The 13134-nt window shown below is 47.8% G+C and overlaps 2 protein-coding genes across 4 annotated transcripts in view; one reads left to right on the forward strand and one right to left on the reverse strand.

The window, feature by feature from the left end:
- GLT1D1 (glycosyltransferase 1 domain containing 1) overlaps positions 1–8507 on the reverse strand; it is a 54935-nt gene extending 46428 nt beyond the window's left edge. Inside the window, exons 1-3 of one of the 2 annotated variants that reach the window (XM_083418352.1) lie at positions 8400–8507; positions 6474–6622; positions 3575–3680 (exon numbers count right to left, since the gene is read on the reverse strand). In XM_083418352.1, coding sequence (XP_083274478.1) covers positions 3575–3680; positions 6474–6622; positions 8400–8467 — 323 coding nt within the window. In that variant the 5' untranslated portion in view covers positions 8468–8507. The remainder of the gene's footprint in view (positions 1–3574; positions 3681–6473; positions 6623–8399) is intronic. The other variant, XM_083418353.1, reaches the window with a different exon arrangement.
- Positions 8508–10026: 1519 nt separating this feature from the next.
- SLC15A4 (solute carrier family 15 member 4) overlaps positions 10027–13134 on the forward strand; it is a 61344-nt gene continuing 58236 nt past the window's right edge. The window contains exon 1 of one of the 2 annotated variants that reach the window (XM_083418308.1): positions 10027–11127. In XM_083418308.1, coding sequence (XP_083274434.1) covers positions 10549–11127 — 579 coding nt within the window. In that variant the 5' untranslated portion in view covers positions 10027–10548. The remainder of the gene's footprint in view (positions 11128–13134) is intronic. The other variant, XM_083418309.1, reaches the window with a different exon arrangement.

Below are 13134 nucleotides of genomic sequence, written 5' to 3' on the forward strand. Positions count from 1 at the left end.
CAAGCACAGGTATGTTCAACTTCTGAGCCCCTCCGAGCCAAAGGCAGAAAGCCCAACCAGCAGCCAAACGAAGCCTCAAGCGGTGGTTCCCACAGCGCAGCAACCCGGCAAAGGGGATGCAGCAAGGAAAACCACTGTCACCTCTCCGCTGGGAAGCGCTGAGCAAAGGTAAGTCCCCAGGCAACGCGGCTGATTTGATCAGCACAAGGCATGCAAGGTCCACCCCCCAGTCGTTCTTAGACTCCTTATTGGGTGAGCAACGCAGCCAAGCAACACAGTTGGAGCCTCCCTCCTCCCTGGCCGGCAGGGAGGGAGGGAGAGGAGCTGCTTCCTTTGAAACCCGGAAAATTTAAGGGACATCATCAATAAGGGACAGCAGCGGGACACAGTGCTGGGATAAGGGACTTTCCTGCCAAATAAGGGACGGTTGACAGCTATGGAAATAGGGCTCAGTCTGGTGGCTGCTGAAGCAACTTCAGAGCCCTGCTCTCCTCTAGCTGTGGTTCCCAACCTTTTCAGTACGGTGGCCCAGAAGTCCAAATTTACTGGGTATTGCGAACCACCGATTTATTGTCAGACAAATTCTGGACTTTAGGTCTTCAGCAGCCATTGGTTTTATAGGTTTTTTACTGCATTTGCCTGTTTTATAACCATTACTCGAGGCACCCACACATAAATTTACTTAACGCCTCGATTAATGTGGAATTTGTTGAAATATCTACAGTTCTTGCAACATTATCCACCTTTTTTTTTTTAATGGGAATTTAAGAACACCAATCATGGGATTGTGGGATATTGCTTCATAAGCTATAAAAATTTATTCCAAAAACATACAGTTATACTAGCAGTGTTAAGCTATAACAAATTATGAATATTTTTAACAGTTAACGTTCATGAAAGAAGCCCATTTGGGGAAGTATCACTGGGATGGGAGAATACATAAGTGGATCCTGCTGGATGAGACCACTGGCTCATCTAGTTTCCTGGTCTCACAGTGGCCAACTGGATGACTGTGGGAAATCAGCAAGCAGGATTCAAGCGCATGAACAATCTCTCCTCCTGTGGCTTCCAGCAATGGGTATTTTAGAAGCATTGCTGTCTCCAACTGTGGAGGTACAACGTACCCATCATGAAGTAAAGGTAAAGGGACCCCTGACCATTAGGTCCAGTCGTGACTCTGTGGTTGTGGCGCACATCTCGCTTTATTGGCTAAGGGAGCCGGCGCATTTGTCCACAGACAGCTTCCGGGTCATGTGGCCAGCATGACTAAGCCACTTCTGGCGAACCAGAGCAGCACACGGAAATGCTGTTTACCTTCCCGCTGGAGCGGTACCTATTTATCTACTTGCACTTTGATGTGCTTTCGAACTGCTAGGTTGGCAGGAGCAGGGACCAAGCAACGGGCGCTCACCCCGTCGCTGGGATTCAAACCGCCAACCTTCTGATCGGCAAGTCCTAAGCTCTGTGGTTTAACCCACAGCGCCACCTGCGTTCCATCCATCATGAAGTAGTAGCCATCAATGGGTCTCTCCTCTATGAATATGTCTAATCCTCTTTTAAAGCCATTCAAGTTGATGGCCACCACCCCTTCCTGGGGGACCCAGTTCCAGAGCTTAGCCATGTGCCCCATGAAAAAGGACTTCCTTTTACCCGTCCTAAACCTTCCAAAATTCAGTTCACATTTTGCCGACAAATAGGTCGACGAGGGGGTTAGAAGGTTGTCAGACATACTCTCAAGATCATTGCAGATACATAGCCTGCTACAGCATTTTGTCCTCACAGCAGCTGAAAACCGCATCTTGCAAAGATATGTGCTACCAAATGGCAGCACAAAAACTGTTTCATCAGCAAACTCAGGATACACTGTGGTAATCGGCTAATTTTAGCAAAACGAAGCCAAAATTCAGAAAACCTTGCCTTCAAAAAAAATTGTATCTTTGAACATCCTATCACATGACGGTTTAAGGAGCGGCATCACTCAAATTTCGCTGTTTCTTCAGCTGGAAAGCAGTGGACAGATTTGGGTTAAGCAAACCTCAAATCCCCCTTGGCTTAAATATTAATTAAAGTGACAGTTCGTCGCAAAGGGAGCTATTTGTAGTGAGTATTCCGGCTTGGGACCGCGGGTGGCGCTGTGGGTTAAACCACAGCGCCTAGGACTTGCTGATCGAAAGGTCGGCGGTTCGAATCCCCGCGCGACGGGGTGAGCTCCCGTCGTTCGGTCCCAGCTCCTGCCTACCTAGCAGTTAGAAAGCACCCCAAGTGCAAGTAGATAAATAGGGACCGCTCTCTAGCGGGAAGGTAAACGGCGTTTCCGTGTGCTACGCTGGTGCTGGCTCGCCAGCTGTGGCTTTGTCACACTGGCCACGTGACCCAGAAGCTGTCTTCAGACAAGCGCCGGCTCCTGGCCTCTTGAGCGAGATGAGCGCACAACCCCAGAGTCGGTCACGACTGGACCTGTTGGTCAGGGGTACCTTTACCTTATTCGGGCTTGCATCTGATGTGCAGGCTACCCAAAACAATGCTCTGTATGACCACCTTGTGATGAACTGTTGCTGGATTTGGCATCAGAGAGTGGTTCCCTAGTGCTAAAATGCCCATCCTCTTTGGTGCTTGGCTACAGGTCGTAGCTCTCCAGGGTTTCAGGTGGGACTCTCCCAACCTACCTGAGCATATTGAACCTTGGGCCTTGTGCATGCAGAACAGAAGCTCAACCATTGAGTTACACCCTTTTCTGTGGTTTTGCTTTTAGCCTGAGCTTGGTGCATGCACCAGTTGGAATCTTGCCCAAGACCAGTACTTGCCCCACAATATCCAGTTGGCAAACCTTGCGGTTCTAATGACAAACAACGCAGATCCCTCAAGAATGAAGCCTATCCCATGCTGCATACAAGCAGCCAAGGAAACAAGGCTTAAAACAAGGTAAAGAAATACATTTATTTTCTCTTGACATTTCCAGGGGTCTATCTATTTTAAACTGTCGTTTCCTCTCTCTAGGGACACGGGTGGCACTGTGGATAAAAGCCTCAGCGCCTAGGACTTGCCGATCAAAAGGTCGGCGGTTCGAGTCCCCGCGGCGGGGTGCGCTCCCGTCGCTCGGTCCCAGCGCCTGCCAACCTAGCAGTTCGAAAGCACCTCTGGGTGCAAGTAGATAAATAGGGAAGGTAAACGGCATTCTGTGTGCTGCGCTGGCTCGCCAGATGCAGCTTGTCACGCTGGCCAGGTGACCCGGAAGTGTCTGCGGACAGCGCTGGCTCCCGGCCTATAGAGTGAGATGAGCGCACAACCCTAGAGTCTGGCAAGATTGGCCTATACGGGCAGGGGTACCTTTACCTTTACCTCCCTCTATTTCCCCCTCACTTTGCTCTGCTGCTGCCAGCATCAAAATTTAGGTGGTAAATTTAGGCTGAGGGAGGGAAGACACTATGTAAACAACAACATCCTCATAATCAAGAAATATGGATAAGATATCCGAGATGGGGAGGAGGGCGAAGCAGCAGCAACAGCAACATAGACTGGCTATATTACTACCCAAGGATCGTCTTTTGCCTAAGAATCTGGCTCTTTCCTCTACCTGGCTTCCTCCAACACTCTCCCCATCACTTTGGCCTTTTCGTCACACTTGGCATCTTCATTGATGTCGGTTCCACCAAAGATGATTCCAAAAGGAATCCCGCTGCCTGCAAAAAGCCCAGAGGTGCAAGGGTTAATTTGATTAAATTTAATTGAGACTTCTTCTTCTTCTTCTTCCTCGTCTTCTTCTTCTGGTCTTCCTACACTGCCTTTGCAATGGCCGCCTAATGATTAAATTATATTTTAAGCCCAATGTCAAATTACACATGTTACAAGTCCGGGCACCTTATCAGAATTTTACATTCCGGTAATGAAGAAAAGATTCCATTTTTCAAATAATAATAATAATAATCCTGCGTTTGGCATGTGTCCTTCCAATATCTCTTTTATGGCAGGTAAGTTTTGGCAACCATGCGAAAAGCGCCCTGTGGCTTGCCAACCCAGCAGCCACCCAGAAAGGCCTTCGTTGGTGTCCCCCGGATGCTGAGCTTTCACTTAAAAAAGGGGTGTCTCTAGCCCTCTTAGAAAGTAATGAAACAAAATGTGCAGGTACCTTTCTAAGAGATTTCTATGAAATGAGCCAGCCTGATTATGCCAGCCTGATTACTCCTGCCTGATTCTATCCCACCTTTCTCCCTAGATGGGATTCGAGGTGGCTTACTATGTTTAAAAGTATAACTCTTAAAAACAAAGTCATAAAGACAAAAAAAACCCCAAAAACCTAGTTTAAAACAATAATTAAAATTAATCACTATACGGAAGTTTTTAATGTTTGATGTCTTACTGTGTTTTAATTTGTTGGAAGTTGCCCAGAGTGGCTAGGGTAACCCAGTCAAATGGGCAGCAAATAAATGAATATCATCATCAAAACACAATTAGAACCAGAAGGCCGTTTGCCCTGACAGAAGCCAGCACTCAGCACTGTCTGCCAATCAACCAATGAGCTAAAGTTGGAGTGGAAAGTACATTTTGTGGTTCCATATCTTACAGTGCAACTCTCCATGCGCAACTCAGAAGTAAGCCCTATCAGTTTCAACAGGGCTTGCTCCTTAGTAAGCGTGTGTGGGATTGCAGCCAGAGTCAAGTAAGGTTCTCTAGCTGCTCCATCTAGTTCTCTCCATCCAAAACCCAAAACTCCTGCATCTCCTCAGATCTGGTCCCTCTGCCACACCCGCTGCCAGTTAAAGCAGAATGAGCCCTGGCAACACTCTTTTCTTGCAACCGATTAGGATGGCAAAGCAATAAGCTTTACATTCTTTTAAGCTCTGGAAGGTGGGGAAACAAATACAATTAAGTGGCAGTTTTACACCTCATTAAGCTAACAAAGAGGCTACAGACATGAATCTGACCAAACTGCGGGTGGCGGTGGAGGACAGAAGTGCCTGGCGTGCTCTGGTCCATGGGGTCACGAAGAGTCGGACACAACTGAACGACTAAACAACAACAAAGCTAACAAATAGCAATGGGATGGTCACTAATTAGTAACACGGCTGCTTTTAAATTCTGGATAAACGCTTGTTAAAAATAAATCAGGAGGAGGACATGTGATGTATGCTCTAGCTGACCCAGGCTTCCCCAATTATTGTATAGTTTTCCCACCCAGTAGGAGGCATCCTATATCGCAAAGTTTGTTTATTTATTATATTTATATATCCCACCTTTTCTCAAAGGAGCTCAAGATGGCACACACTCTTCAACCCTCTCTATTTTATTCTTGCAAGAACTCTGCGAGGGAGATTAGGCTGAGAAAATGTGAATGGCCCCTGAGGTCGCCCAGTGGAGCTTCAAGGCCAAGTGGGGATTCAAACCCTGGTCTCCCATGCCCTAGTCGAACACTAGCTGCAATGCCATAGAGACGTCACAGTTCATAACTCTACTAATGGGTAGCGCCTGGCACTACCAAGGAATTACAGTGGTACCCCGCAAGACGAATGCCTCGCAAGACGGAAAACCCGCTAGACGAAAGGGTTTTCCATTTTTCAATGCGCTTCGCAGGACGAATTTCCCTATGGGCTTGCTTTGCAAGACGAAAATGTCTTGCGAGTCTTGAGATTTTTTTTCACTCCCCACCCCCTTTTTCTAAGCTGCTAAACTGCTAATAGCCTTTTAGCAGCTAATCCGCTAATCCCTTAAGCCTTTAATAGCCGCTAATAGCCGCTAATACCGCTAAGCCGCTAATAGGGTTGCTTCACAAGACGAAAAAACCGCTAGACGAAGAGACTCGCAGAACGAATTAATTTCGTCTTGCGAGGCACCACTGTAGTGGAAACCATAAAACACTGCAATTTTAAAATGCATAGACTGATTTGTGAATTTGGACCTGTTACACCAAATATCAGGCGATGTTACGCCAAAGTCACATCTTCATTCAAAATGGCTCCCGGTGTCCAAATGTCGACAAAGACTGCCAACTCTAGAAATCTCATGTTGAGTTTGGCAACAACATACTGAGGTGGCCGAGCCTATGCCAAAACAAAGAGGGTGCTGTCATGCCAAAGTCATGTTTTGGCCCACCCTCTTGATTCAAAATGGAGTCCACCACCATAGTGAAGTTTACTTTCCCCATTTTGGGAACTCTCATGCCAACTTCGGTGGCTATATCTGTAGCCGAAACTATGTCCCCAAATGGACAGTCACCCCAAAGCAATGTTTTGGTCCACCATCTTGATTCAAAATGGCAGTCGGTATCCAAACATTGATGACAAACAACACTAGCCGGATTGATGGGGTCTGTCATGCAAGAACATTTGGAGGCCACAAGGTCAGGGAGACAATTTCTAGGAGACAATCTCTACCAGGTACAAATATGCAAAAGGTTGTAGGAAGATTTTGCTTTTTCCCAAATTGGAAAACAATGGCAGTAACACCCGGAATACACACAAAATCAGAAACCACAGTACCTTCAAGAAGTCTGCCTGCTTTATAAAGATGAATGCCCAGAGCTGCCTCAAAGTTCTCGGAGGGAATGAGATTTGAAACTGCCAACGGGGATTTGCAGGAAGAGATATCCACGAGGGTACAGGAGTGACCAGCAGCTTCTAGGTGATCCCTACAAGCAAAGAAGAAAATGGAATAATATTGGAGTTTAACATTACATATCTGCTAGAAACCTTCCACAGTGCCAAACAGCACAGACAAGGCGCTTCTCTCCATCTCAGTAACTTTGAGTGGAATCCAGTGTGGTATAAAGGTAAAGGTACCCGACCGTTAGGTCCAGTTGCGGACGACTCTGGAGTTGAGGCGCTCATCTCGCTCTATAGGTCGAGGGAGCCGGCGTTTGCCCATAGCTAGCTTCTGGGTCATGTGGCCAGCATGATTAAGCTGCTTCTGGCAAACCAGAGCAGCGCATGGCAACACCGTTTATACCAGTGTGGTATAGTGGATGGACAAGTCTCCTAGAACTACTGCACTAGAAACTACAGCTTGCTAAGGGTGCTTAGAATAGTAGCTCTATGAATGGCAAACTATAGGGGAATTTGTGTGCTTTAAATGTCTGGTGTGCATACAATAAATACACACAAATACACACATACTCCATAGATCAGCTGCTACTTGATCACAAAACTGTAAAATGTTACAGACTGAAAATAAATGTGTGTGTGTGTAGATGCAGAGAAGCAAACAGCATATGTGTAACATAAAAGGATGCAAAAATCTAAATTGTCTTTCTGACAGTAAGAGGTGTTTGATGGTGGAACAGGCTCCCACGAGAGGTGGTGGACTCTCCTTCCTTGGAGGTTTTTAAGCAGAGGCTGGATGGCCACCTGTCATGAATGCTTTAGTTGTGACTTCTGCTTGCCTCTACTTTTGTTGTTGTTTAGTTGTGTCCGACTCTTCGTGACCCCCTGGACCAGAGAATGCCAGGCACTCCTATCTTCCACTGCCTCCCACAGTTTGGTCAGACACATGTTTGTAGCTTCGAGAACACTGTCCAACCATCTCGTCCTCTGTCGTCCCCTTCTCCTTCTGCCCTCCATCTTTCCCAACATCAGGGTCTTTTCCAGGGAATCTTCTCTTCTCATGAGGTGGCCAAAGTATTGGAGCCTCAGCTTCACGATCTGCCCTTCCAGTGAGCTCTCAGGGCTGATTTCCTTCAGAATGGATCGGTTTGATCTTCTTGCAATCCATGGGACTCTCAAGAGTCTCTTCCAGCACCATAATTCAAAAGCATCAATTCTTCGGCGATCAGCCTTCTTTATGGTCCAGCTCTCACTTCCATACATCACCACTGGGAAAACCATACTTTTACTATACGGACCTTTGTTGGCAAGGTGATGTCTCTGCTTTTTAAGATGCTATCTAGGTTTGTCATTGCTTTTTTCCCAAGAAGCAATTTCATGACTGCTGTCACCATCTGCAGTGATCATGGAGCCCAAGAAAGTAAAACCTCTCACTGCCTCCATTTCTTCCACTTCTATTTGCCAGGAGGTGATGGGACCAGTGGCCATGATCTTCGTTTTTTTTGATGTTGAGCTTCAAACCATATTTTGCGCTCTCCTCTTTCACCCTCATTAAAAGGTTCTTTAATTCCTCCTCACTTTCTGCCATCAAGGTTGTTTCATCTGCATATCTGAGGTTGAAGACTTCCACTCAGTGTGGGAGTGTTTGTGTGGAGATGCAATGGCCAACAGCTTCACCTGACGGATCTCTGCCTGCAAAAGACACTGCGAGTCTCCCGGAAAATTTGTTTATTGTAAATGTTGCAACCCTCAAATACGACATAAATGCATGCGGCAAGCCTAGTTCACCTAGCCAACTCCTGCCTGCCCGTTATTGCGGGAGCTCCGGTGCCTCGAGCCCCTCCCCGAGGCGCGGGGAGCACTTACTGGATCCTCCTCGCTGTGGTGCCGTTCCCGGTGTGGGCACGCAGAGCCCCCAGCATGAGTAACCGCATGGCCCTGGCAGAGCACAGCTGTCTCCCTTGCCCTACATCCGGCCACGTCCCTTTCGCCTTCGTTCCCTCGTGTCGGGTACCGGAAACCTGCTGCCGACTCTTCTAGGCATCTCACGCGGCCATCCTTTCTTCTCAGCTCTATGGTAATCAGCGAGGCGTTTGTAGCGGCCTCCCAGAGGGAACTGCCTGGAAACAAGATTCAGGACATTCCGTTCCGCTTCCATCTTTCAAAAGGTGATTTGGGCTTGGCGGTGTTGGACAGAGCTATTACGCAGAGGAGAGGGGACGCTTTCTGGGTTTGCATTATGAACCATATGGGAGCAAGCTGCCAGATCTCTATAGAGCAGTTGTGAGGAAACTCTGGCCCTTCAGAGGTTTTGCTTAGTTAATTTTTTTATTGCTATTTGTTATTGTGGTTAATATTGTTTTAAATATTACGAATGCTGTAGTACTTTATGAATCCTATAATATGACTTTTGCTGTAATTGTGCTGTTTAGCTTATATTTTTACCTGTTTTGTTAATAGTGTTTTATATACTGTAATTGTTTTACTGATGATTTGTTAGTTATTCTGCATGATTTATGTTTTCCACTTCATTTTTCCCCACTTTTAATTTGTATACCGCCTTGCTAGATTACTATGCACAAGGCAGTTTACAAGCCGAAGAAACCACAATATAGACAACAAAGATCACACACCTTATAAGAATCTTATCCAATACAAAAGTCAAAAATATAAATTTGAAATAAACATGTTCTATTGTGTTATTGTTGTTTGTTTGTAAGCTGTTTTGTGATTCATGTGTATCAAGAAGTATAGAAATATAGTAAATCAAATCAAATCAGCGCCAGTAAGCATAGCCAGAGCTGATGGAAGTTGTAGTTCAGCAACACCTTGATGGCTACAGGTTCCCTTCCCATTTAACCAACCACGAAATAGTATTTGAATAGAAAACTGGGTGAACAGGTAACCAGTCAAAAAGCGCTCAGAGTAGCCAGCCAGACGTGTTTGGCAAGCTTGCAAGCTAGGTGTAAACTCAGGAACAGCCTCCCGCTATTTTTCAACAGCAACTGGCATTTTCTTACAATTGCAGCACCTGAGAGTTCGGAATAATTACCTGCTCTATGTTTTGCTTTCACGTTAATTTGTAAGTCACATTTTACAAAAGTAAATAGATGAGTACTTAAAAACAAACCAACCCTCTTGGTTCACTTCCAAGAAAAAGCGTGACTAGGGTATTGCGACAGTAACTCACGCGGCAACGCTCATTCCATTGATAAGACGGCGGGTTGCCATTGACAAAAAAAAACCCCACCATGAAAAGCAAGGGCATTGGTCGAGCCAAGCCACGCCCCCGTTCTCTCGCACCTGCCTCAATTAGCATATCCTCCTCCCCCTCCCTCCCCGCAGCGTTCTATTTTGCCGCGGCTAACCACGTGAGGGCTGAACCTGGAAGAGCCTCCCTTCTGTGAGCGACCGCGCGGCGCGGCCAATCAGCGAGCGCGAATCCCCAGTCCTGGTCGGGAGGGGGAGGAGGACCTGGGCATTCCAACAGCCGAGAGAAGTTGGCGGGCGGAGGGAGGGAGGGAGGGCAGCGCGGAGCTCGGAAGGGCCGTCGAGCGCGAGGGTTCGGCGGGGTCCGGTGCGGCGGGCGCGGCGGGGAGGGCACAGGTAGCGGAGCAGCCGCGCCGAGGGAGGCGCCCGAAGTCACGAGTTCGAATCCCGGGTGGGGCAGTTTGGGGTCGGGTGGGTGGAGCAAGGAGGGGGGTTTATGGGGAACAGCTGAGAGCCCGGGGGGAGTGGGGGATCCAGAAGTTAGCCCTGCCCTGAAAGAAAGAAATACCCACCTCCTTCCACAGGAACCCCAAAACTGAGACAGGTTCTGGGCAGCTTAGGTAGACCTGGGCTTGCAAAGTCCTGGATTAGCAGATTTGGGGAGCAGCTAAGTCAGGGGGTTGGGAGGCCCCTGAGAGTGTGAGCAAGTTAGAGGGTTTTTTTTTGGGGGGGGGGTCAGGCTAGCTGTAAGTGGCTGGGAGGTGCACTGGAGTTTGGCCAAGGCGTTTAGATTTCCCGGCGCCCCATGGATGATTCAATGGAGAGGAGCCCCCTCTTAGGAGGGGGCGACCACCGGGGGCCCCCCAGCTCCCCCAGCGCCAGCGCCTTCCGCGGCCGGCGCCTGGCCTGCGCTGCGGTGCTGCTGGCGGAGATGCTGGAGCGAGTGGCGTTCTACGGCATCACCTCGAACCTGGTGCTTTTCCTCAACGGGGTGCCCTACAACTGGGAGGGCACCCAAGCCAGCCAGGCCTTGCTGCTCTTCATGGGCGTCACCTACCTGGTGTCGCCCTTCGGGGGCTGGTTGGCGGACGCCCTGCTGGGCAAGTTCCCCACCATCCTCTTCAGCATGGCGGTCTACCTGCTGGGCATGCTGGTCTTCCCTGCCATGGCTTACTCCACCACCCGCCAGTGGCTCTGCGGGGAGATGCCCCTGCGGATCGTAGAGAACTGCTCTGTGCCCGTGTTGCCCAACATCACCCACACCCCGTGCCAGCTGCAGGGAGCCAACCGCTATTGCCTGGTGGCCAGCTTCGTGGGACTGGTTCTCGTGGGAATCAGCGTGGGCTCCGTCAAGGCCAACATCACGCCCTTCGGAGCCGACCAGGTCAAGTATTTTTTAATTTACCTTTTTTTTGTTTCCAAGAGATTTGTGCTGCATGCCACAAGGCTGCAAAAAATAATAATAATGCCGTTTCATGGAGAATAAAGCAGTTCAGTATTTCACTCAAGAGCGACTTTTTAAAAGATGTTTAAATAAATAAATAAATATAATTTATTAAAAATAATGAAGGTGAAAAAGCAGATTAAGACACCTCTGTGTGTCTGAACAAAGCGGTTATATCAGACACCAAAAATGTGTCAGACAAGAATATCAGACAAAGCAGTTATATCAGACACCAAAAATTTGTGGTACAGAAAAGGAGCTTGCTTGACGTCAGTAGTTAGGGATTTCCAAAGTGTGGGCGCTGTCATTTTTTACTTTTTTTTACAAATGTGTAATGAGTATTATGGGGCACCTGTAACAACCAAGGTTTGCAGATGGAAGCGGTCAAGTGGTTATTTGTGAGGCGAGGCTATCCGCCAAGGAAGCTGGTCTTTTCTGTTGATAAGGAAGCCATACTTTGCTATGGGGAAGATGAATGAAACGTGGCCCTCCGAAACTTGCTTCAGGCCCTCCCCAGCCACATCTGTTATTGGCCCTGCTCTGCGCCCTCCATTCATGTTTTTGCCTGGAGTTGGAATGTGGCCCCTGAACTCTGATCACACCTCTTGCTTGTTTGGATAGATGATAAGAGTGTATGCAGGAAGGCACTTATTGTACGGAAGGGGGGGCATTTGTTGCTCTGGTCACCGGCATCAGAAGATACTGCGACGCTTTGGGGTTAAAAAGGTCCCCCACTTGCGCCTTGCGGTGAGGTCATATCTGTTGACACCAGCAAAGCACAGATGATCAAGGAGATGGAGCAAGTTTCCTCGTGAGCAGAAGTTGCAGCATTTTGGACTTTTCTTGTGTAGAGAAAGGGCAAGCAAGATACGTACAAGTTTATAAAGTTATACATGGTGTGCAGAAAGTGCAAAGAAGAAAGTAGCCACAATGACGATGTTCTGCTTCCAGTGTCGGAGGTATCTGAATGGCAGTTGCAGGAGGGCAGAGTGTCTTGCGTTCATGTTGAACAGGCTTCCTCAAACTCGGTCCTCCAGATGTTTTTGGCCTACAACTCCCATGATCCCTAGCTAGCAGGACCAGTGGTCAGGGATGATGGGAACTGTAGTCTCAAAACATCTGGAGGGCCAAGTTTGAGGAAGCCTGATGTTGAACTTGCAGGCTTCTCAGAAGCATATGGTTGGCCACTGTGAGGACAGGATTCTGGGCTAGTTGGGCAACTGTCCTGATCTAGTAGGGTTCGTCTTTTGTTCTTACATTAGATGGATTTCCTGACTCGATACTGCTGATGGTGTATGTATGGATCTGGCTTCTGTTGACCCATGTCATTAGTTCAGCTAGCCCAGGACTGCCTGTTCCACCATGCAGTCACTTTTCAAGGTCTCATGTGGCTGTGGGAAGGACCATAGAGCAGCCCTTTACGTGCAAAAAGCTTCAGTCCCTGGCAACTCAGGGTACGAGGATTTTTCATGCTTTCAGGAATGTGCTAATCCTCCTAATCTTGAAAAATTGATGCAAAATGTTGTCATCTATTTGATAATGTTAGAATATGTATTGTTGGCATCCCTCAGCCTCGAGAGACAATGGAGTGTGCCACCGGAGTCAAACTGCTGGAAGGAGGCGCACAAGGCGCCATCCAACCAACTTAGGGACTTCACTCCGGATTTGTGTTGTGTTTACTCCTTAGCCTGTTCTTCTCCTGAATAATAATAATAATAATAATAATAATAAATTTTATTTATATCCTGCCCTCCCCAGCTGAAGCCGGGCTCAGGGCGGCTAACAACAATAAAACAGTACAAAAGTACAGCACAAACAACACTCTAAAATCATTCATTATAAAATTAATTAATTCAAGCCACTGGCAACCATTGGGCCAGAGCTCCGCGAAGATTGCCGAGGGAGGGAGTCAGGCTGTGCCCTGGCCAAAGACCTGGTGGAACAGCT

Source organism: Podarcis tiliguerta, assembly GCF_965153285.1.
Source record: "Podarcis tiliguerta genome assembly, chromosome: 16".
NCBI lineage: Eukaryota > Metazoa > Chordata > Lepidosauria > Squamata > Lacertidae > Podarcis > Podarcis tiliguerta.